The sequence below is a fragment of the Melanostigma gelatinosum genome (assembly GCF_949748355.1).
Source record: "Melanostigma gelatinosum genome assembly, chromosome: 12".
NCBI classification, from domain to species: domain Eukaryota; kingdom Metazoa; phylum Chordata; class Actinopteri; order Perciformes; family Zoarcidae; genus Melanostigma; species Melanostigma gelatinosum.
The window spans coordinates 20,236,895-20,261,088 of NC_136645.1; the positions used below are offsets into that span (position 1 = coordinate 20,236,895).

The 24,194-nt window shown below is 42.3% G+C and overlaps 1 protein-coding gene across 1 annotated transcript; it reads left to right on the forward strand.

Annotated features, from left to right (window-relative positions):
• Window positions 1-1,927: 1,927 nt before the first annotated feature.
• On the forward strand, window positions 1,928-22,347 carry ret (ret proto-oncogene receptor tyrosine kinase). The gene is made up of 20 exons (XM_079280395.1): window positions 1,928-2,091; window positions 13,697-13,942; window positions 14,182-14,466; window positions 14,858-15,096; window positions 15,204-15,399; window positions 15,478-15,677; window positions 16,237-16,522; window positions 16,657-16,788; window positions 17,112-17,222; window positions 17,316-17,429; window positions 17,556-17,800; window positions 17,898-18,045; window positions 18,141-18,248; window positions 18,334-18,548; window positions 19,062-19,184; window positions 19,273-19,343; window positions 19,531-19,668; window positions 19,823-19,922; window positions 20,405-20,552; window positions 21,460-22,347. The coding sequence occupies exons 1-20, from the start codon at window positions 2,031-2,033 to the stop codon at window positions 21,615-21,617; spliced, it is 3,324 nt and encodes a 1,107-aa protein (XP_079136521.1). The 5' UTR covers window positions 1,928-2,030; the 3' UTR covers window positions 21,618-22,347.
• The last annotated feature ends 1,847 nt before the right edge of the window (window positions 22,348-24,194 follow it).

Below are 24,194 nucleotides of genomic sequence, written 5' to 3' on the forward strand. Positions count from 1 at the left end.
GAAAATGAAATCAATACAGACTCACCACAGAGGTCTAAAGATGTCTTTTGTGTGTTTATATGCAGTGATAAAGCTTTTTAATTTAAGGTATAAGCATTTAGCTGACTCGATATGAGCGACTTACAGGAACTGCAGCAGCTCAAAACTCAGAAACATCACGAGAAGTTGTTAATACTGATCAGAATTAGAATGTCTAGACGGCGGAGATGATGAATATTCCGCTGATGTTTCAGATTGAATTTCTGCGACAGGAACGTCGTCAGAATGAGCCCATAAGAAAGCGTTGTCGTGGTTCCATGACTACACCACAGCATTTCCGTGTCTCTATTGATTCTCAGCGAGCGTATGTCTCAGGATACCTATAGCCCGTCACATGGAAACTTTATCCCAGATACAATGTTCTCGTTCAGACCGCTCGGCTCGTCCTGTATCGCATAATGATCCCCACACTCCCTACAGCCAGCAACATCGACGGTGAACACGTGGGTACGGAATCTGCTAATGTATTGACATCAATATTATATCTGAAAGAAAGTGACACATTTATTGGACATTTTTAAGCAGCACCTTTATTTTATATTCATATATTGGGTTTTAGATGGAAGCTGAAAGGTGAATCATTGGTGTGTGGCTGTGTAACAATACAACTGAATTTAATAGCAATATAATCTGGATATTATTCAGCTTTCAACTTGTATTTTCAGCAGGTCCCAAGTCCGTGTATAATTCAAATGAATGATATAATACACATAAATATGAACTGACTACAGCTAGTTCTTTTACTTACTCACATAGGATTCTTCCTCTTTATATACAGTCTGTGGCTTCTTCTAGTGTTTCCTTTTTTAATATAGCCTAGTTGATACAAATGAGACAAATTGGACCAAAGACAGCAGGTGCAAATATATAACGGCAGTGTTTTCTCCTGGCTGGAGCTCCTGAGAAGCCCTGCTGTCCCCTCTGCAGCCCAGTGAGCTCCAGACATTGGTCGGAGAGCGATTGCTGTGTGAGTGACTGGTGTCCTGCCCCGAGGCTGCAGCAATGCATCACTCCACACACCATCCAGTCACAGAGAGATCCCATCACTTGAACCACGGCCTTTAGCCACGGACCTGAGGGAGGGGGAGGGGAGGTCCCGTCCTCAGAGGAGTTTGGCCAGAGTCACACAGCATGGTCTTACAGTGTTCGGTGATTTATGAGCAGACAGACTGCACATGTTTGCTAGTTATTAGGGAAGTATAACTAATTCCTATGGTGTTTTAGGGCTGCAGCTCAGCAGTGAAATGGTTCATCATTCAGCCTGATACATCCCCGTTGGCAGGAGTTGATCAGATGCTGGGCCGCTGACTGAAACCTTGTTCTCAAATCGACCTTTTAAAATATTTGGATCCACTGAAGAATCCATGAAGAACTATCGTTGGTGCTGCTAGATGTGAAGTAATGATTCACTTCATCCATAAATGATTACAGATCTGTTATGATGAAGCAGTGATTAAAATGAGCTCACCTGATACCCGGGTATCAGGTGAGCTCATTTTAATCACTTAAATGGTGCATGTTAAAGGTACAGGCACTGTTTTATTAAAAAGGCCTTTTTAATAAAACAGTGCCTGTACCTTTAACATGCACCATTTAATGATAATTGTTAATAATCCCCCCCGCGGAGTGTTAATGAGGTGACTGACCTGTTAAATTATGCTCTTACATTTCCTGTAGATGCTGTGCTGCCTGCTGCTGCGGAAGCAGCGGGGCAGTGGGTAGTGAAGCAGTGAGCCTCCTCCCCCTGTCCAGCCAGCCAGTTAGCCCCGCAGCAGCCACTGGAGCCGCACACAGCAGCGCGTCTATGGCACACTGAGCATTTCATCCCCTGCCGGAGCCGCGCGCACAGGACACACTGGTTTATACAGCGCCTTCATTGCTTTGAACGGCTCGATTCTTTTTGGGATTTTTTGTTTTTTAGTATTCGTCGCTCTAAGGAACTTTTTTGAATCTCATTTCCATTCAGAAACTTTCACTTATGGTTCGCGAATATGGGGTCAAGTTGTGGTTTCTCTCGGGGAAACATCGTTGTGCTGCTGCTGCTGCTGGGAGGTAAGCGTCATCTTTACATGTATTGGTAGACTCGTGCACATGAGGGGCCACAAGGTGAAATTGGAAACAATTATAAATATATGTTGCACTAAAGACCGTTTCCAATTAGTTACTTGCAAAAGATAGGGAAACATAACAACAATAATAATTATTTTTGTAAATAAAATAAAACTGAATGTTAAAGAGGAGAAAATTAGAAATTGTGTTTTATAATCCTAAATCCCGTTTGAGATATTATCAGTTAATCTGACAGCATCAGTTTTTGTTTCAAGCATCCTCTTAATCTCCTGTCAGGCAGAAAGGCAATTACTTGTGGTATGAAATAAGATATATATAATAGTTTGGGATGCATTCTAATTTCACAAAATGTATGATTCTGTGCAAAACTGACAGTCCTATACGGTGCAACAAATTAAGAGAAATACAGAGAGGAAAGATTTCTGAGCTGCAACAAACTGAGCCAGTGGACCTGAAGTCTAGATGGCAGCTGACAAATAGGCTACACATGGAATTGTCTGCTCATGTGTGAAGCTCAATAGCTTTGCTAAATTGCAACATTTTGGAAGCGGAGTGAGTTTTAAGGCTTTTCCCAGAAGAGTCTGAAATGGCACGAACACAAAGTTGGCATCGTTTCTTGCTGCAGAAAGTGATACTTGCATTGTGCGCCGTCTGTTATGCGTAGTATGGCACTCTGAAACCTGGAGTCAAATGAATACGACCGTACATCATAATATTATAATCCCATTCACAATCCCACAGCCCAACTGTACCAACAGTTCCCTCCCATGCTGTCTATATATAAAGTGTCTCTCATAGCTCAGGAGTGTGCAAATCTCATGTGTGTGTGGCAAGTATGTCAAATGTGATGCTTGGACAAATATAGGCCATTGTGTGGAATCCCTGAATTTGTTTTTGGACTTTGTCTCAACTGAGGTTACTATCAGCGCTTTCATACAGGATGTAAAGTGTAAAACTGGGATGCTCATCACAGTCTTTTAGTGGCATTGAGATGTGAAGAGGGTGTTCATTTCCATGTGGATGGGTCGGAGCTGTTTCATGTCTGCAAAACTGGACTTACACTACCAATAAACTACAAGACGACGTAATCGCCCAAGGGAGCACTTTCCTGCAGTGTTGTTAAAATGATTAATGCTATTTTTAAGGTGCCACAGTTGTATGTAATGCGCTCTGCTTATCTTTCCCTATGACAGACAGTGTGGATCTCGTTGCACGGGGCCTGAGAGATGTACTCTCACATCACACTCACAGTAGACATGATGCTCCCGCATACATTTACATCTCGGCTCTGCTTTGTTCTGCGCGTATTGTCGCCGAGGCCGGCGCTCCTCCCGGTATTTACAGACGAGCACAGTTGGTCCAGTTGGATTTCATATGTCAAGGACGTGATTAAACAGGTGCTGAAACCTACACCTTACGTAAGCGCCTCACCTGCCTGTTCGCTGCAACAAAAGACCTCCACTTGTACAGAGGAGAGGAGGCGAGCTGCAGGCAGGTGTGCAGCAGCTGCTCCCATCTCTAGGCAAACACTGGCTTGTTTGTTTTCTTTAGGAAAATATCGCCTGTTATACAAGTGCACACAGTGTTCAGTTTGCACGTCGGACGTTAACTACCCTCAAAATGACACATCAGCTTGATTTCTCTGTATATGTTGAAGCTGATTTTCTTATTTTATTTCACTTTTTGGAGGCTGTTCTGACTGTTGACGTCATTAAGAATATGGCCTTTTCCTTCTGTACACTTCTTTATTAAGTTATTCGATCTCCAAATGAGTTTCATAAATGTGTGGGTCCTCATCTTCTCAGTAATCTAATCATGTTGTGATGCACTTTTTGTATCGCATAGCCTCTTATGCGAGATTATATCAGTATGCAAGTCATTAAATATTTGATAGAATCGTAGGAAGGGTTAGATTGTAGAAAACGGAAGATAGTTTTCGGGTTTGGTAATTCCCATCATCACGGTTCCAGGTAACTCATTAGTTTAGTGTTTCTTGCTGAGGTATTCAAACTGAGGAAATTGGCAATCAGCGCTCACTATAAGAGTAATCAGCATTTTTACATTTGGCTGCGTCGCCAAGCACTTACGAGTAGAGACGTCATCCAAGTTACTGAAATCCTCTGGTCAGTCATGGCTTTGTTAAGATTTTGAACCTCTGATATCAGGAGGAAGCATAATGGGCTTTAGTGTGTGCTAATGAGATCTCATGACTTAGACTAGTTTAAAGGAACGCTGGGGGCTTATGGGCTGCTTTGCTTTTCAAAGGTTAATGAAACGTTCCGAATTGAAACTCAATAATACCGTATGTGACTCAACCTGGCATGAGCCTTGACTGAAATGCACCAAATCCTTTTAACAGACACTTCTGTGTAATCCATCACTTCCACAAGAAGAGCCACAGATGTTTTCACATAAAAGCATCGATCCGTTTGTCTTCCACCGTGACCTTGCTGCTGTAGCTTTGACCCTGCTTTGTCCTCTGACCTTTGAAACCTTAACCAAGTGGTAATCCCCAGTGATGACCCCACCATCCAACAGGAAGCCATGATGCCTCCTCCTCCTCCTTGCCTTAGAATGATCATTTTCATCAGCATCTTTCCCTTTTGAGGAGGACCAGACCAATAAATCTCATTTGATACATGCTGCTATTTGATTTAGCTCCTTATTACGTTGCATGATTTAGTAAAGCTTCTGTCTTGCGCTGCCTATGGAGGCATGATAAATCTTGTCAATTCTCTAGTCTTGCTGTCACTACGTCTCTTTTAGGATAATTGGAAAACATCAGCTGACAAGTTTCTTTGCTGCAGAGTTTATCTTTTATATTTAATTACGTAAACAGCGTTGCTTCTCTTTGTGTATCTCTGAAAACTCAATAAGTTCATTACTTGTCGATGACATAGGCACAGGGACTATATTTTTTGGTGTTTTTAGTTTATTGATTTTTATAAAAAACAATTGTGGAATATAACAATAACTGGCCTCAGCTTCCCTCCATCTGTCTCACCCCTCCCTGTCCCTCCCCGTCCCTGAAAGGCTAATAAACTACAAATGATCAGAGCAGTGATGCAGCAGTTTCACTCTTTCAAAGTTTGACGCTTTGTCTTTGAGGTATAGCTCCTCCTTTTGCCAGAGCATGCAATTTTTAATCAACAAAATATTGGCACAAATGCATCATCCCATTCATAAGTTTTTGATCAAACTGAAGTGTTTGTTTTGAGGATCTTGTCTGATGGAGGGACACCGACCACTGCGTTATTACTTCCATTGCTGAGAGTCTTAGCCCCCTAACTCTGGACTGTTGCTTCTGCTGCTGTTGCATGGATGCCGCTCCTACCTGTCAAAGCTCTGTGCCTGATCCTCTAGTCAGTTCAGGGTCACACTTCCCTCTCATGCATGGGCAGAATCTAATTTGCTGTGGTGAAAGGACAAGGGGACATTGATTGAAATTCTGCCCTCTGGGCATTCAGTCCTCTCGTTTCACATGGGCCTTGACAAGTTATTTTCCAGTCGCCTAGCGGTGCGCGCTGTGTTTGACCCGTCGTTTACAACAATGAACAAAACAAAAGAGCGAGCTTGGCACATTTGATTCCACATGCTCGTGTGTCACTGCAGAAGTGGAAGTGGGTGATCAACGTTTTAAAGGTGCTCAGTGTACCGGCTTGAAACATGAACATCTCATTTATAAATTCACTGTAATTAACGGGACAATCGTTGGAACTGATTTCTTTTTTTATAATTCAGACCTCATTTAAACCCCATTGCTTTTTGTCAAAATGAGAATGTCGCTGCGTTCCCCCTCCACCGGCCCCACCCTGGCATCACCCTTCGTCCATTTGTTTGCTCCCTCACTTCACTGAAGTGGGTAAACATGTTTGGAAATTATTTTTCCACCACCTGCCAGTTGCCAGAAACTCTGAGAGCTTTACTTCCATTTGTGCTGGAAGATCAGCGCCCTCCGTTCTCTGCCGTAAAGCCACGGCCCTCCCTTTGTTTCCATACTGTAATCCATCAGATTCACTATGAAACCCGATGTGGTGACACACTATGGAGCAGCAGTCAGAAGCTAAAAGTACTAGTCATCTCCACAGGGCTCTTTTTTTGGTTTCGGTGCTGCCTGATATCTCAAAGTGGTAAATGTTTAATGATGACATAACTGTATTTTGCCACAGCCAGCTAATGTCTTTGTCCACTTCTGTGTACATGTCAGTGAATCTGATGGCTTGTTACCACCGCTGTGATGAGGATAGAGATCAAAGCAGTCTAATGACCACTGCGTCAAACTCAGTCGGGAGCTCTATGATGTACCACGTGGTCAATATTTGATGCCACTGTCACTCCCACAGGAATTCTTAAACTGAATTTGTTCATGCAGCGAACCCCTGAGGAGATGTTCTATTAGATTTCTTGATGACTGATGAACATGGTTCATTGGATCCTAGCTCTTGTATTCTCTGAGGGCTAATTGGATTACATTACGGTGTAATTGATTATTATGTTACGGTATGCATCATGGTAACCTGAGTAATCTACCTGCAGCCTGACTACCTCCTCCCAACTGAGATCAGATATCGTATTACTCTGATGAAAAGTTGACGTGCACGCTGGCACAGGAAACCAAGAGGGAGAGATTTCCAAACATCATGATCAATAAAAGCTTTTATAAGTGGACTTACAGCTCAATGTGCAGATTTTTTCTTAATTGAATACTTGACAAGAACCATTCCCATAACTGTTACATCTTTGGAAGCGGAGTAATCGTGATAGGTTTCAGAGTGATTATGATATTTATTGTATTTGCTACTTTGTAATAGTTAATGGATTATTTGAAAATGTGGATATTGAAGGCCTAAATTGTGGCTGTGAAATGAACAGTAGCTGTAATACTTCTGTGGCCATGCAGCTGAACAAAAGGGTCCATATTACAACAGAGATGATTGCACACATGCAGCTATCAGCTGTCCCCCCCCCCCCCTCGTCTGTCTCATCAGTAAAAAAACAATCAGCATCCCTGTTGATTAGTAAGGTTATTGATTGGTCTGTTGCCCGATACAGGGCCTTTTCAGTGGGTCGTTACCGGGGACAGATGCAGCGCACGTCGGCCTTGGGAGAGGAAAGGGCATCGGGCTGATCTCTCACCGCGGGGGGCTCCAGTCTACGAGCAAGATTAGTGGGGGAATGAATCATACACTCCCCCTGCTGTTGACAAGGATGCTCAGTGAGGACGTCTGGGTGGGAGATCCACATTTTATTTCATTGAGACTTGAGGGACATTCGCAGAGGTAGAGGCAGCCTGTGGGTTTGTCTAGCTGCTCATGAGCTCATAGCTGGTAAATCTATCAGCCCAAGCACGCATTGAGCTAATTGAGTTCCTGTCTTTGTCTGGGACAACGGAGAGGGCGTCCCGCCCTATCAGCTCGGACCAGTCCCAGACACACGCCGTGGTCCGTGGCTGACTGAGCACATGGCTTCAGATTTTGTGATGAGCTTGTGTCCTTTTTGTCCTTCCGCGGTTTAAATATGAAACGGAACTGACACAGGCCATAATTAACTCAAGGAAAACTGCCATCGTCAAAGCCATATGTGGGGTCGTTTTGAATCGCTCTTAGTCTGGGCTCTCCCCTGAAACCTGTTTGCCTTGGTAGACCCTACCAGGGGCTAATGCCCCGGACAACATAGCTCCCAGGATCACTGAGCCACTCAAACTCCTCCACCACGATAAGGTGGCGATTCGCGGAGGAGATTTTTCTTTTTTCTTTTTTTTTATTTTATTTTTTTTCTTTTTTTTTCTTTTAAATTTTAATTAGCCTCAGAGGGTTTTACAATCTGTACACATACGACAGCCTCTGTCCCAGAACCCTCTCATCGAAACAGGAAAAACTCCCCCAAAAGCCCCTTTAACGGGGAGAAAAGAGGAAGAAACCTGTGGGAAAGCAACCGAGGAGGGATCCCTCTCCCAGGATGGACAGAAGTGTAATGATGTCATGTGTACAACGTGTATGTGTGTGTATGTGTGTGTGTGTGTGTGTATGTATGTGTGTATATGTATGTGTGTATGTGTGTTCAGATTTGTTTGTTTTTTTAGTAGATTATTAGGACATCTGATAACTTCTACTATCACAGTAGAAGTTATCAGATGTGTGTATGTATGTGTGTATATGTATGTGTGTTCAGATTTGTTTGTTTTTTTAGTAGATTATTAGGACATCTGATAACTTCTACTATCACAGTAGAAGTTATCAGATGTGTGTATGTATGTGTGTATATGTATGTGTGTTCAGATTTGTTTGTTTTTTTAGTAGATTATTAGGACATCTGATAACTTCTACTATCACAGTAGAAGTTATCAGATGTCCTAATAATAACAATAACATCAACTGTTTGCTTGTTGTTAATATACAAACAGTGTACAGTGTACAGAATATGTGTATATTCACATATATTCAGTGCTAAGAACCACTGTTTGTATATTAACTGTTCACCAAACTCACTTACAAGTAATTAGTGGATGAAAACATATTCAGATCCTTCACTGCAGTCACTGCAGTAAAAGTACTTATACCATACTGAGAAACAATCCACGACGAGTAAAAGTCCTGCATTCAAAACCTTACTCGAGTATGTTATAATCAGCAAGATAAAGTAGAAGTACCCGTGCAGTAAACCTCAACGCACAACCTCGGATGTGTGTCAATTGTTCCACTTGGCTACTTTTCCAAAGCCTCCTTCTCCAATGAAGTCCAATTCTCTGTAGTGTACAGGATTGTTCCAGAGTATGTCATTCTTTTGTTTCGGAATTCGTTCTTGTGGAGTTGGAGGATAAGCATTGTATGCTATGGAGTCTGTGCTCTCATAGCTGGAGCTGTCTGTGTCTGAGAATCCATATCTTGAGTCAGTTGATTCATCTGAATCAAATGGGGGCGAGACAGTCATCAAGTCATAGGCAACATTTGGATAGGAATAGGTCTCGATGTGATCTACCAAGTGAGCCATTGTAACAAAAGAATGGTCCAGGGCTTGATCGGGGGTGATTCGTGTTGCAGCATTTGGATCGAGCAACCGTTTTAGGAGATCTAAAAATGCCATTGTGTCTTCCTGTTCAACACAAGTATTTGCATTTGAGTTGTTAACCACTACTTCATCCAAAGTTCCGACAGTGTCGAAATCCCACTCTGAAATGGTCTGCATACCGGATGCCTCCATGTACTCTTTTGCTGTCTTCAGTCGCCATCTTGAATTGGGAGAGCAGCCATCCCTCTTGAAATACTGGGTGGTGTACGTTCCAGCATTCAGCAGGTGATCTTCTGGCTGGCCGAGTAGATGGCAAACCGTTTTCATGACGTTGTATGGTGATTCGTCAGTGAAGAGGCCCTGGCAAAAAAACAGTTCTGTCAGGAGACAGCCCAGTGCCCACATGTCAATGGCTTCAGATATGGGGAGGCCCAAGGCCACCTCTGGAGCTCTGTATGCATAAGGTTGCATCATCATTCCGTCTCTTGCTTCTGAGGCTGGAATAGCCAAACCAAAGTCAATTAATTTGACCTTGAAGGGCTCATCCTGGTGGTTGACGAGCATGACATTGTCAGGTTTCAGGTCTGTGTGAATGATGCCGATACCCTTCAGGGCTTTAAATGCTACAAGTAGCTGACGTGCAATGGGGCGGATTTCATTCAGGCTCAGTGGTCCCCGTCTCTCATTCAGCAAATCCAAAAGGCTCCTGTCCAGCATCTGGAAAGCGATGCAAGACATGCCTTTGAAGACGAAACTGTCTTCGAATCTTACCAAGTTGTTTTCCTCTGGGTCAAGGGTCTTGAGTTGTTTCAGCATTCTCACTTCTTCGACGTGATCGATCAACTCTTTGTTGATCTTGATGGCGACAACCTCGGATGTATCTAAATTGATACATTTGGCAACTTTGCCAAAACTTCCTTCTCCAATGAAGTCTAAAACACGGTATTGTACAGACTTGTTGGAGAGTATGTCATGCTTCTTTAGCTGGAAGTCGTTGTTCATTTTGTTTTGAGCCATTTTTCCGATCAAGTGTTTCCAAGTAGTATCCAAGTTGAAGTAGGTTCAGAAGAGCTTGTCTTGCTGTGGGAATGTGATGTCTACTAAGTAACAAGAGAAATAGCAGTTGACATAGTCTCTTTGAAAGTTCTAGAACATTCGATGACATCATTTTCACATGTCATGGAAGCCAGATTTAAGTTCTAGAACATCAAAGTCACATGATGTCATGGAAACCAGATTTAAGTTCTAGAACATCAAAGTCACATGGGATGTCACCAAGGCAACTCTGCATTCTAAAGTCTGTGGAGTGGAGCTTGAAAAATATTGTGTAATTTTTCAAAACAACTTGCCCGCATGCCCATAATTTGCAGTCTTTATCAACCATTTTAGGTCAAATTGTAGGAAATGCTGTGCTGGTCATAGACATGGGTCAGTGGACTTCAACTAACCCTAACCCTAACCCAACCAACTGCTCCATTAGACTCAATGTCTTATTGGAATACCCCAGGGTAGTTAAATCAAACTGTGTCAGATACGTGTATAGAAGAGTGAAAGGGTTTTTTTTCCGTTGTTGTTGTTTTTTTCACCAAACAAGCGACGTACGATTTCGGTTTCCGTATATCCACTCAGCTGTACATGATATCTCTTGTAAACACGGATTGAGTCCTCCTGTTCAAACACTGGCTTTGTTTGCAAAATGACTTACTCTGGCTTTTGAAGAAATGACACAGTATATGGCAGCTAAGCGTCCGTTTTATTGGTGTGTGAAGGCTGTAAAAGGTCTGCTTATGGTGGTAATGTTTACACACTTTGAGTTATGGGAGGTCAAAGCTGTTCCAAATACAGCTCATTGTCCACGTATATGTGAAAATCCTGTGTTCCTAAGACACAGAGTTGAGATTAAACCTGTGCTGCATCTTTTATTTTTCAAAATGATTTTCGTGCGTGGTCATCGGAGGTGAAATGTCATTACGATCTGTATTTCCGTTATTCCTGCGCATCATTTAGGGAAGCTAATGAGTCATACTTTTGGAAAATCCAAGTCTGTGTCATGGCTACACAGACCAACGATGCCATTTGCTAAGAGAGGCCTGCTTGATCCATTCAAGCAGTTATATTAAGCAGTATATTTTCTGTAAATTGAATTTGTTTCTACTTTGCATTGTTGATCGTTGTTGATTGTTGTTAAATGTTACGCACCTCCCGTCATGTCAAATTCCTTGCATGTTCAACATACAATGGCAATAAACGGTTTCTGATTCTGATTCTGATTCTGATTAAATTAATTAGTTTTGATATAAACTGCTTGCTTTCTGTTGGCTTCAGTCCTGGAAAGAAATTTAATTTTGAATGATATAAACAAATTGTGTCGTCCAGCCACCGTGGCTTCCAGCCAAGGCCGGCGTTCATAAATACATTCGGCTCCCACTGGTTCACATGTCGGACCCTATAGTTTTATTTGTTGAGCCGCTGTCATCCGCGCCGTTTGATTCATGATGGTGTGTTAGATGTCTGTGGATTCAATTAATTTCTTTATTAATATAACACAGGGCTGTTGAAAGGAGGATATTTCTAGCTTCATGAAAACACAATTTAATCCAAGATCTTCAGCATTTCATCAAATTAATACAAGCATCAGTCTAATAATGTATTATGATGATGGTTAAGCTGCAGTTCTCCACTCCTATTGGGCCTTTGTCAGTAAGATAATGGCTCCCTCTTATGGCCATTTTGAGTATACAGATGGAGACCTACGCTGAGATTGCATGATGTTTTGCAATTAACTTCCAATATTTTCTCACAAAGAAACATCATATTCAGTTATTTTGCTCCTTGCAATATATATATATATATAAGTGTCGCTTAGAGTTACATTTAAAGTTGGTTCACAGTATGTAACAGGTGCTGCACCATGTTGTACTACGATAGTAAGGCCATGCAAACCATGTTGAACCATTGTGATTCTGCCTCCCAAGGTCTTGCAACACTGCACTATTTTATAACACGCGAAAAAGTACAATGTTTCGATAAAAGAATTGGCTTTTCATCAGACTCAGAGGTATCAAACAATCTGTGGTGCATTTGGATCAATGTTGTTTCACTTAGGAGGAAACTTAAGGTCTTCCTTTGGTCTGGTTTGAAATCTCCAGCTTGATAGCATCCTAAATTCACTTTGGATGATTTCCTCTGTTATGCAACTCAGGAAACAAACATAGCCAATTTGATTAACCTCATTTTCGCTGCGGGTAGATATCACATCCATTGCTGCAAGTATTTTCCCTTTTTGTAATTCTCAGATTTGTCCAACAGTGAAGACTTTCAGTTAAAGAGACATACAATTGACGAATGACCTATTACAGTGGCTGCCTTTTATGAAAGAATGTATATGAGAATTCTTACATTCATTTATTGTATCATCATCTTCACATTACTTTCAGCCTTTCCCAGCTTTTGCCTGTATGTCTTTTTGAGTATATTATTAAAGATATTTGATTACGTTGGGGTGTCAACCAGAATGACCAAGACAGGGCATTGAACACATCTACAAGGAAACCATTTGAGGTGGCGTCTGTTGGGTCTAAATACCTCACAAAAAACAATATAAACCAGATCAAGCCTCAAGACATTTTTCAACCTGAGTGGTTGTGGTGAATTTAGCAAAAATAAAAACCATCCCTCAAATCTGAGTCATGAAACTGACACCCACCATCCTAGAAAGATTAACAAACAAGTGGCCTGCTGTTTGTTTTTGTCTCAGGACCATCTTTTAATAAAAAGGGCTGCAGCCTCCCTGAGTGTATCTCCATCCTTCAGGAAGGACGGCCACGTTTTATCCATCAGCTCGGCCTCATGTCATCCAACCCCCCCGCCAAATTAAATCAATGTCTGAAACCAGAGCCGAGGCCTCAACTGCACCAACAGAAATAGAAAATCTAGTTTTGCTGTCTGCTAATGACATTAGTGCGTTCCCTAAATGGTCGCCTGCCGTCGTCAAAGAGGAACATAACAGGGGTATAATTACAGGAGGAACACTTGCATCTCCATTTTCCTGTAAAACACAGCCTGCTGTAGCTCTTTATGGATTTCCTCAACACATGCACACATCCCCCTCCCCCCTCTGGCAGGTAATGATTCATCTCTCCTCCATATCGTGTTATCCCTTGTAATTAAACTTCTCAAGGTGAACAGAAGGAGAATCGGAAACCACATGTTATTGACCGTATGAGAAATTCATTAAAAGAGCTGCATAAGTGTCATTTGAGCCCTCCTTTCAATATCCGCTGACGGGGGAGATGACGGACGTATCAGTGGAGGAAAAAAAAAAGAAACTGAATCTGTCATATTCCATGCATGTGTTCATTTCCATTCAGTGGCCAGACAGCATTGTCCGTGGGTATTGTTCCCACAGTTCAATATCCAGAAAGAGATGTCTGATAACTGCTAATAATACCCAGCATTATTGTCAGACCTTATTTTCAGTGATCACAATGTTTCCCTTAGAGGCAATATAACTTAAACCCCCCTGTGATTCACTTGGCATGCCTGCTTTTTAACATCTGCTTCTTTCTTCTTTCTGCAGGAGCGACCGGGCTGTACCTCCCTCAGAATGAGTACATTGAGACGGTGTATGTTGGCCAGCTGGCAGGGACGCCGATCCTCCAGGTCCACGCCATGCTGGACAGCGCCTCTGAGCGGCCGCATTTCCACCTGTGCTTGACGAGCTACCCCAGACGCTCAGGCGACAGCTCCTGGTTCAATCTGGACATCGACACCGGAATACTGTCCCTGAACAAAACCCTGGAGGAGAGCGACTTCGCCTTGCTCAGTGAGTTGGATGCGAGCATTTTGACGGCAATGTGTACCGGTAGTCTCCTTTCAGTGCCGCACATTGCGAGTGAATTAGTGTCTTGACGTTTATGCCTTTTGCATAATGCTTTGGCTCCATGTGCAGGTCTCTGCCCTCAGGATGATAATGTAATTGCATACAGGCAAAAAAAAAAAGAGCTTAGTCATCAAAAAGAGCACTGCCTGAGATTAAAACGGCGCTTCATTTTGTCCCGTCAGATCAACGCTCATGGTCCGTGAAGAAGTTGTTCCTGCATGTGATACCGAACTTCACCAGGAAGTCCCAGTGCAATAGAAACTCCCCTCGGGTCACCCTGGACTTTGTCAATGCCACGATGCCTAAGTGCGCTCAGACAGATATGAAGGAGCTGTGCTTCCCTCACAGAGACACCTCCAACCCCCACATCATGGAGAACAGGTTCCCCGGGGCCCTACGGCAACTCAGGCGTCTCACCAGACTCAACGTCTGCCCCAACTACACCATCACTTACAACGTGGAATCAGGTCGGACACTTTAAAGAGAGCCTTTGTAACGTGTTAAGGAGGAAATGGCATGTTCTTCCTCTTACAAATGAACAGTTTAATTAAAAAGCAACAAAACACACCATTGTTCAATTGAATACACTCAGGTGTTTTGCCGGTTAGTAAACCTAAGGTAACTATTGCTGTATAACACAACGCTGATCATTTTCTGACCGTATGACTCTTATCAACTTGTGCTACTGTTAAACTAGTTAGCATTTTGACTAAATGCCTTTATTTCGTCACTGGTAGGCACCGTGGCAACTGTTAGTAGCCCAACAAATCACACCCCAGCTCTGACTCGGTATCTTGCATTCAGACGGTGGCCGTACACACATACACACCTGACGTTGGTTGTTCCCCTCGTCTGCAGATACTCCAGCCCCGTTCGCTGTTGATGAGAACACCACGGAGCTGGTGGTGACGGCTCCGTTGGACCGCGAGGAGGCCGAATACTACCGAGTCCTGCTGGTTTGCACAGTCCGGACAGAAGCGTTCATCACCAAGGTGGAAACTTCACTGGATGTTTTTGTCAACGACGAGGACGACAATGCGCCGTACGTGAATGGAACAGACACAGCCGATGTTATCATCGGCTTCAATCGGACAAAGGTGAGGAGACCAATATGACACGGATCTGATCTTTGTTGTTTTATCGACACAACGCAATGTGGGCTGATTTTTATCTTCTTTACATTTATGTATTCATTTTTCTTCAGGGCGGCTCCTTTGGGGCTTTGTTTGTCTTTGACCGGGATTTAACCCCCATCTACCCCATCGACCAGACTCACAATAAGTATGTGGGGACCTTGCTCAATAATGACCCGTGGATAAAGGAAACGTTTGGCATAAAAGGCACCTTCAGTGAAAAGAAAGCTGCTCTTGGAGGAATTCGAGAGACCGTCCACGACTACCGTGAGTAATCCTGGGGCGAATACAAATCATCTTTTTTTATGAAAACTGTAAAACTGCATGTTTGGCCCTTGCTTTCAGAGCTTGTCCTGAAGAGGGACCTGTACGTGACTGAGAATCGCACCCTCCAGCTTGACTACCTGGTCAATGACACCACCTACCCCGGTCTGGAGGGAACGGTGTCGCTGCACTTCAACGTCACCATCTTACCCGTCCACATCCGCTTCGCCAACATCACACATATGTTCACATTGACGCGGCGAGCTTCTTTCTACGCTCAGGTTCTTATCTGTACTATCATACCAATCTATAACTCTCTGTTTGGTCTGCTGCTGTCTTAACGTGTAGGTAGACATGTTTTCAAGTTTTTAGTAACTCACATCAAAAGCTCTCTGCTGGATGAGCCACACCTGTTCGCATCACATCGACATGTTTGAAGATGCTAAAGATGTCCTGCCGAGGAGCTCAGGCCTCAAAGCCTCAATGAAAGATTAAAAAAAGATGTGCAAAACATCAGCAGAGCATGAAAACTTTCTGTAAAATAGCATCTGCCTTGATGTCACTGAAGTGGTCAGAAGTGCAACGTGCTTCAAAGTTTTGATGCTGCAATGATTTTATTCCCCAATAGGATTTAACTCTGATGTTATTTCTACTCACTATTTAGAAATGCTAGTGTTAGTGCGCTCCTAGACTTAATGAGACTGCCACCTGCTGGCTCAGTAAGTACAATAGAAATCAGTATCTCTGTAATACAGTTGTCCATAAAGCTGTTTGTATTATGCCAACCTTCCACTTAAATGACATACCGTCTTTTAAATCTCTGGTCCCATCTCCTCTCAGGTCGGCAGAGTCTGTGTGGAAAACTGCCAACAGTTTGATGGCTTCAGGGTGACGTACCGGCTGGTGGTGCCAGATAAGAACGTGTCTGCAGACGTCACAAAGTCCTGCTATGCAGCCATCGGCATCACCCAGGCCCCGGACGAGATGTGGGGCCTGCTCTATGTGAACGACTCTGAGGCGCTGCGCAGGCCCGAGTGCCAGGACCTGCAGTACCTCGTTGTTGCTCAGGAGGAGCACACGCAGCTTGAGGCCAGCACGCAGATACACGTCATATTGGATGGTGATGGTGAGGCAGTAACAGTCGAGGTCCACTTCATATTTCATGAGGGTTTTAAAAAAGACAGGGTTTAGTCTTCACATCGTAATGAAATCTGAGCTGTCTTTTGAAGATGTGTGTTTTTGGCTCTTTTCTGCACACAGCAAACAAGGCCAGTCAGGAGAGCCAGCAGTTCCCGACCTGCGCAGAAAACAGACAGCGAGGAGACTGTGAGTCTGTCCGAGGCCTGGGGGCGACAACAGGGAGATGCCAGTGGAGGCAAGGCACTGAGAAAGGTACATTTTATTTCATGGACACATAAACGTCATTGGCTCATGTCCATTTTAATTATGAGGCCTTGGAGTCATTTAACTAGAACCAAATGTGGTGGTCTAAGGATCAGAAGCAGCATGTGCGTCCTTTCCAGGAAGCAACAAGAGTCAGGAAAAATGTGATCTTCATTTTGATAATTACAAGCTCGAACAGCACCATATGATAGCTATTGAGGACTTAAATTTAGGCCAACAGCAAGACAAGCTGATCATACTTCTGACATTTGTTTGTCATCTGGTAATGTTTTCCCACTTAAGTTTTTCTCTCCTTTGTGTCAACGTTCCAGGAATTTCTGAAAACTACTCAACCTGCTCCCCTGACCTGCGGACATGTCCAGATAGCTTTTGTGATCCAGTTGAAAGCAAAGACGCGTCAATATGTCCACAAGACTGTACAAGTAAGAAACACATGCCTGTACTGATGGATTTCTGCACAAATGTAAACATGTAGAGGACATTTTGTATCACGTTCTTATTTATGTTCTCTGAAGAGGAAACTGTTACCGGAGGTCATGAGCGAGGCCTGAGGAACGGGATCCAGGCTGGATATGGAACCTGCTACTGCCTCTCTGAGAGATGCTTTTGTGAGAAGGAAGTTGTCGACGGTGAGTCGTCATAAATCACACAAAACTGTCAATATTAAAGTGAAATACAGTCTCTGAGAGGGTCCTTATTCATGTCCTCTCAAGAATGAACCAGAAATAGATTGCTACTCTCTTGAAATCCTCCAGATGCGATATGTGACGACATGTGTAAGACCATCATCGCCACGGCTCTGCTCCTCTCCTTCATCGTCTCCATCCTCCTGTCTTCGTACTTCATCCACCGGTACCACAAGAACTCGCCTAAGCCCCCGATCGCCTCTGCTGAGATGACTTTCCGCCGGCCAGCTCAGGGTTACCCCATCAGCTTCCCTGCTAACAACATTCGCCGGGGCTCGCAGGACTCCATCGAGACAGACACCTTTAAAATACCCGTAAGCTGCTTCTTTCGGCCTGATACCGACTTCTCTTAAGCAAAGTATATTGAACTGGTTGAGAAGTCAACAATTTTCCTATGTTTTTTTCTAACAGGAGGATCCTAAGTGGGAGTTTCCTCGTAAAAACCTTGTACTTGGCAAGACTTTGGGAGAAGGAGAGTTTGGGAAAGTTGTCAAGGCAACAGCATTCAGGCTGAAAGGAAAAGCTGGTTACACCACCGTGGCTGTGAAAATGCTTAAAGGTAAGACAAGCCAGCCAGAGGCCAGACACGTTGGGGAAGTAATATGAGAAGTGAATGGTTTCATCATTACAATCCCTTCTTTTCCTCCATGACAGATAACGCCTCTCACAGCGAGCTGCGTGACCTGCTGTCAGAATTCACTTTACTGAAGCAAGTCAACCATCCGCACGTCATAAAGATGTACGGAGCGTGCAGCCAGGATGGTAAGACATCAAGTGCTCCATGCTATCCCCTTTCAGGACATGTGTGTTCCACATGGACTCTGAAGTGCTGCATTTCTCTGAATAGGTCCATTGCATCTCATCGTGGAATATGCCAAATACGGGTCGCTCCGCAACTTCCTGCGCGAGAGTCGGAAAGTTGGCCCGAGCTACATGAGCAGGGACAGCAACCGAAACTCCAGTTACCTGGAGAACCCAGACGACAGGGCGCTCACCATGGGGGACCTGATCTCCTTCGCATGGCAGATCTCCAGAGGCATGCAATACCTGGCGGAAATGAAGGTATTTGACAAAATTACATTTTCAAAAAAACATGTGCTCCCTGCAGACATTTTGCAGTTGAAACATTTGAAGTACTTGAAATACTGAAACACAAGTTTGAAATACAAGTTAACATGGAAGTTCTGAAAGAGGTTCCAAGTTTTAGTTTAAGTGCAAAGGCTGAATGAAGTTGAAGTGTCAATTTCAGTGTAATCACTGAGTGAGATTGAAATCCCTTCAAGAACTACAAAAACTGCTGATTCAGTTGAAGTTCAAGCATTGAAAAGTATCAGTTAAAGAACAAGAGATGAAAGCAGTTGTCACATGATGAATTGTGATATGAACACTAGAAGATGAAAACACTTGAAATGTCAGTTTAGGAGTAAAAGATGGACATACTGTAGTCGAGATGTTCGTTGAGGTGTTTTTGGTGAAATAAGTTTAAATTTCAGTGGAAGTGTTGAAGCCACTTCCAGTGTGTGACCCGTGAGCATTTGCAATGTCACATGGCTTTAATTGATTTTGGTCCGACAGCTTGTTCACAGGGACCTTGCAGCACGAAATGTTCTCGTAGCTGAAGGGCGGAAGATGAAGATCTCCGACTTTGGCCTCTCCAGAGACGTGTATGAAGAGGACTCGTATGTTAAGAGGAGCAAGGTAAAGACCAGAGACAGAAAAGTACCAATTTCGGTTTATTTACAACAAACTTCAAAAACGTAAACAAAACTCTCTCGCTTATTTCCAGGGTCGCATACCCGTTAAATGGATGGCAATAGAGTCCTTGTTTGATCACATTTACACAACACAAAGTGACGTGTGAGTACAAAAGACATTTAAAGAAACAGTTTGTCATGTTGGGAAAAACACTTTTTCACTTTCTGGCCAAGAGTTAGAAAGTGAATATGTGTATTTCCCAAAATGTTGAATTATTCCTTAAAGCCATTTTTTATTCCATTCTCTATTTATTGAAATATTCTTATGATCCCCATGTGCTCTCTTCCAGCTGGTCCTTTGGTGTGCTGTTATGGGAGATAGTGACACTGGGAGGAAATCCATACCCAGGTATCGCTCCTGAACGCCTCTTTAACCTGCTCAAGACTGGTTACAGGATGGAGAGACCAGAGAACTGCTCGGAGGAAATGTGAGCTCCACTCTGTCACTCTGCAGCATCTCCTCATCTCTTCTGAGTGCAATAACTCCCCTCCACCACATTAATAAGACAGTCGCGGAGAATGACTGTTGGGAGGATTAAATGATGCTGATTCTCACCCGCTGTAAAACCTTTTCCTCTGCAGGTATAATCTCATGCTTCGATGCTGGAAACAGGAGGCAGAGAAGAGGCAGACATTCTCAGACATCAGCAAAGAACTGGAGAAGATGATGGTGAAAAGTCGGGTATGGTGAAGCTTCACAGTGCATTCATATAAGTTATTCATATTCTTCCACAGGAAAGCAGTGATGGTGGGGGGGGGGGGGAGCTATTAATCAGCCTCTTTCCAGGCAATACTGGCGCAATTGTGATGCAACACTTCGGTGATGCATCATTGGGATCGGGCTGTCAGACCTTTTATGCTTTCCGCTCCTTATGGATTTGCTAAAATGTGGCCTTGGGCAGCGTAATCGCAGAGCCCACCAGTCAGGCCCCCGCTGTTGAAGTGAGGCTAAATATAGAAGATTTAAGGACAAGGGAATGCAGGCGTCCCAGAATACAGCAGGCTAGTTCTTCCCTGTTGATGTCACAACGAGAGAGCGCTTACACAAATTTCCGCAGGACCTTTGTGAGTAGACGTCACCGCACTGTGTGACCTATAGCATGAGCACACTCAGCCTTGGCCCTCACTAATCAGCCTAATCCCACCTTCATCTGCTCTTGTCAGGATTACCTGGACCTGGCAGCGTCCACGCCAGCCGACGCCCTGCTGTACGACGACGCCCTCTCTGAAGAGGACACACCACTAGTGGACTGTAATAACGCCCCTCTCCCTCGAACCCTCCCCTCCACATGGATTGAAAACAAGCTCTATGGTAGAATCTCCCATGCATTTACTAGATTTTAGAAACAGGACACACAACACAAGCTCTCTTTTTTGGCAAGTTGTGATTGGCTTTTTCCGTAGTCAAGTGTGCGTGACTGTGATCTCGGGCATGCCTTGTGCTGATTAATGCTGACACATCTCCCATTTCATCGTAAATGAGAGGCTCAGTGGAAAAAAAAGATCTTGTGTCTTGACTTTTCTGTTTTACTTGGACCTGCTTCTAATGTACATGAATGCTGACCAAAAGTGCTACATTTGTAAATATTGAGTATACCCTCCATTCTAATTTATACGGCGCTGCTCATACTCGTGCTTCATCTGCATTTTATTTGTAGATAGTTCACGTTTTCACTCCATCACATTTCCATCGTCATCATTCCATTATTCGTGTACATTGGGAGAAACAGTGTGTAACATTTGAAACAGGTCCTTGCTGAATCAATCACTCACTGTGTTTTTTTCATTTCAGATTGTCTTAAATTTTCTGACTTTCCAATGTATATTAGCTATTGATATGTACTGATTTCACAATGCTGAACAGAGAAACAGTAGGGCTCTTGAACGCAACTCTCTGGTGACATTGATTCAAAGTAAAGAACACATTGGACTCGCTACTTGTGGTCCATCTGCACTTCTGAACAGTAACATCAAGGGAGTCACAGGTCAAAATAGGGGCATAAACAGAGCCTCGATACATCACTAAAACTCAATAAATAGTCAATGATACGATATTTCACTTCATGTAACATATACAAAGCCATAGCTGTACACCTCTGAGAGTCAAATCAGGACTTGTGTCAGAGACCGTCACGAAAGAGTTTGATTTGAGAGCCTTACTGTCTGCACGCTGTTAATCTTTCACTGAGTGCAGAAAAATGATATGTTCTCGTTTTTAGGCATGTCATACCCCAACTGGCCTGAGAAGAGCCCGGTACCGCTCAACAGACATGATGCCACTAATCCAGTCTTTACAAGATATGCCAATGATAGTGTTTATGCAAACTGGATGGCTTTGCCCTCACCCGCAAAAGCTGTGGACAAGCTTGATAGCTAAAGACAAACCGACACTGTAGAAAAGATGACTAATTGGTAGATGTGTATATTTCTATAAGACTGTACATATACAATCTGATGCTAAAGTTGGTTCCCTTTTATTTCTGTTGCACGGGTATTCAATGTTTAAAACTGGGGGTCTTTTTGCTGCAGAAGCGGCAGGATCAATGTAGACCACGCTTCATTCAGCTCTTCAGTATGTTAATTATTACCTCACGGGTCATGGTGGCCAAGTTGTATCACTGCATGACTATTGTACCAGATTGTACGCCAGTGTCAATGTCTTTTAAGTGCCTGTGCCGCTTCTACAATAGCCTCGGATTATTAATGTGCGACTGTGAAGATCTTGTTCCAGCCCAGGAATTAAAGGGGACGTCTTTACCATCACCTGCTGTAGACAGCTGGGATTGAGTGGACAAAAGCAAAAGGCTGAACTTGTTCTGAAAAATGTAAAGTTTCTACTTTGGAGCATTGTTCTCCTCAAAATGTCAGAGACCCATTTAGTGTTTCTCCCAATAGATGTTTTCAAGCTGTTCTTGCCAAAGAAAAGTAACACAGACATGATAAGTGAACAGTTTTCTTTGTTCTTGTTTCTGTTTTTTTGTACATGAAAGATATCAACAAGTGAGTGCTTCTCCAGTGTAAGGACATAATGGACTTAATGTAGATTGTGACCATGTCCCGTGTCATGACTACAGCTCACTTTTGGATTCACTGTAATGGCAATCTTTGTGGAAGACGTATGATTATGTAAACTAATGAGTGTTATCATGTTGTTATTATTTGATTCCAATTAATAATAAACATTAAAAATGTGCAATTTGTCTACTCACCTCATGTCTCTAAGAAATAGATAGTGAGCGTCTCTTTACAGATTTTTCTTCTTTTTTTTTGCATTTATTCAAAATATTCCAAATGCAACTTATGCTATCACATGAATCATATCACTCCAAGCTTCACTGTAATAGATAATGTTACCACTTTTAAAGATTGTAAACTGATTTAAGCTCCATTTTGGTCTCCATCTCCAGCTCTTGTTTCAGGATACACTGGGCTGTCAGAGTATGCGCGCTACTGTGACGTCACATGAATTTGTATCGTCATATCACCATAAATACAAAAGAAAAACTCAATGGAAATTGAATTTAAGTGATACGGCCCTCAGTAGGCTTCAGTTAATGGCTAACGACAACAACTCCTTTCATCACTGATAACCCTGTAAAGAAGTTGGACACAACAGTCACCGATTGCTGGGTTCGCCTAAAATAATGACATAATAATATCACTTTTTTGACACATTATTATGACTTTTTAAATATTACACTATGACTTCAGTCTTTTTTTCAACATACTTTACAAGTAATTCTTTGGCCTTACTATACAATGGCTTTTTAATAACTTTTTTGAAAATACTATACTATGACTTCTTTATGTCTTTTTTGACACATTATACTATAACTTTTTTAAGACACACTTTACTAGGACTTTTTTATAACTGTTTTTAGAAATACTATACTAGGGCTTTTTTTAAGACATACTGTATTATATTATGGCTTTTTATTACTTTTTTATGCATAGTGACTTTTTGACACTCTTTCCAATGTCTCTTTTACGATGGATTTTTTATGACTTTTTAAAGATATACTATATTACGACTTCTTAATGACTTTTTAAAACATACTATGAATATTTTTTAAGACATACTATATCATAACTTTTTTGTTATGACTTTAAGACATGCTGTACTGTGACACAAACTAAGCTATGATTTATGTTTTAGTATTTATACAGTATATATAAATAACAACAAATATTTAATTAAGTCACTGATTAAATTGATATAACATTACTAGCACATTCCTGCCTCTCCTAAAATAAAACAATTCTGCTCAACAAGAGTAAGTTAACAAAACACTTAACAAAAGGAAAATATATCAACATAATCATGTTTGAAGCCTGTACAGCAACTTACATGATCATTAGTCATTTAACTGCAAGCAACTTCTTTATTTAATTCAATTTGTTTCTTAAACTCTACAATGTTACACTAGTTGTGAGTATTTTGTTGACTATTAATCTGTCTCAGCAGAAAGAGTTAGAATAAGTTAACTGTCAGCTTTCTTCTGAAAAAAGGCAGTATGGGACATTTATTAAAATAGATAGGCCAATGTGACGTACTGGTCATCACGCTGTCCGTGGTGTCTCAGTGATTTCCACATAATGTGTGCTGGGATAGGCTCCAGACTGTCATTGTTAATGGGAATTAATGAAGGCAATGACTAAAAATAGAACCTAATGGGAACATTTCCTGGTTTACTCTATGCACCATAATGATAACAGATGTCATGTTTGGACATTAAACAAGTAATCTGTCTCCGCTTAAGTACTAATTCAATTCAGAGTTGTCAGCGAGTGTAACATCACAGATATGAGGTTTGTTTTGCAAAGACAAATACAAAAATACATTCATATTTATAAAAAATATTTTGTTTCTGTTCACAGTGTATGTGTTGATAAAAATAAAATGTAATTATTTAATATTCTATATGATGATAACTTTTTACGGATAATAAAAACG

What these genes read in the sequence shown, in the direction of transcription:
- ret (XM_079280395.1), top strand. Translation starts at nt 2,031, where the DNA reads ATGGGGTCAAGTTGTGGTTTCTCTCGGGGAAACATCGTTGTGCTGCTG. An exon ending in GCTGCTGCTGCTGCTGGGAG is followed by an intron (nt 2,092 to 13,696) that starts GTAAGCGTCATC and finishes TTCTTTCTGCAG; the next exon opens with GAGCGACCGGGCTGTACCTC. An exon ending in GAGCGACTTCGCCTTGCTCA is followed by an intron (nt 13,943 to 14,181) that starts GTGAGTTGGATG and finishes TTGTCCCGTCAG; the next exon opens with ATCAACGCTCATGGTCCGTG.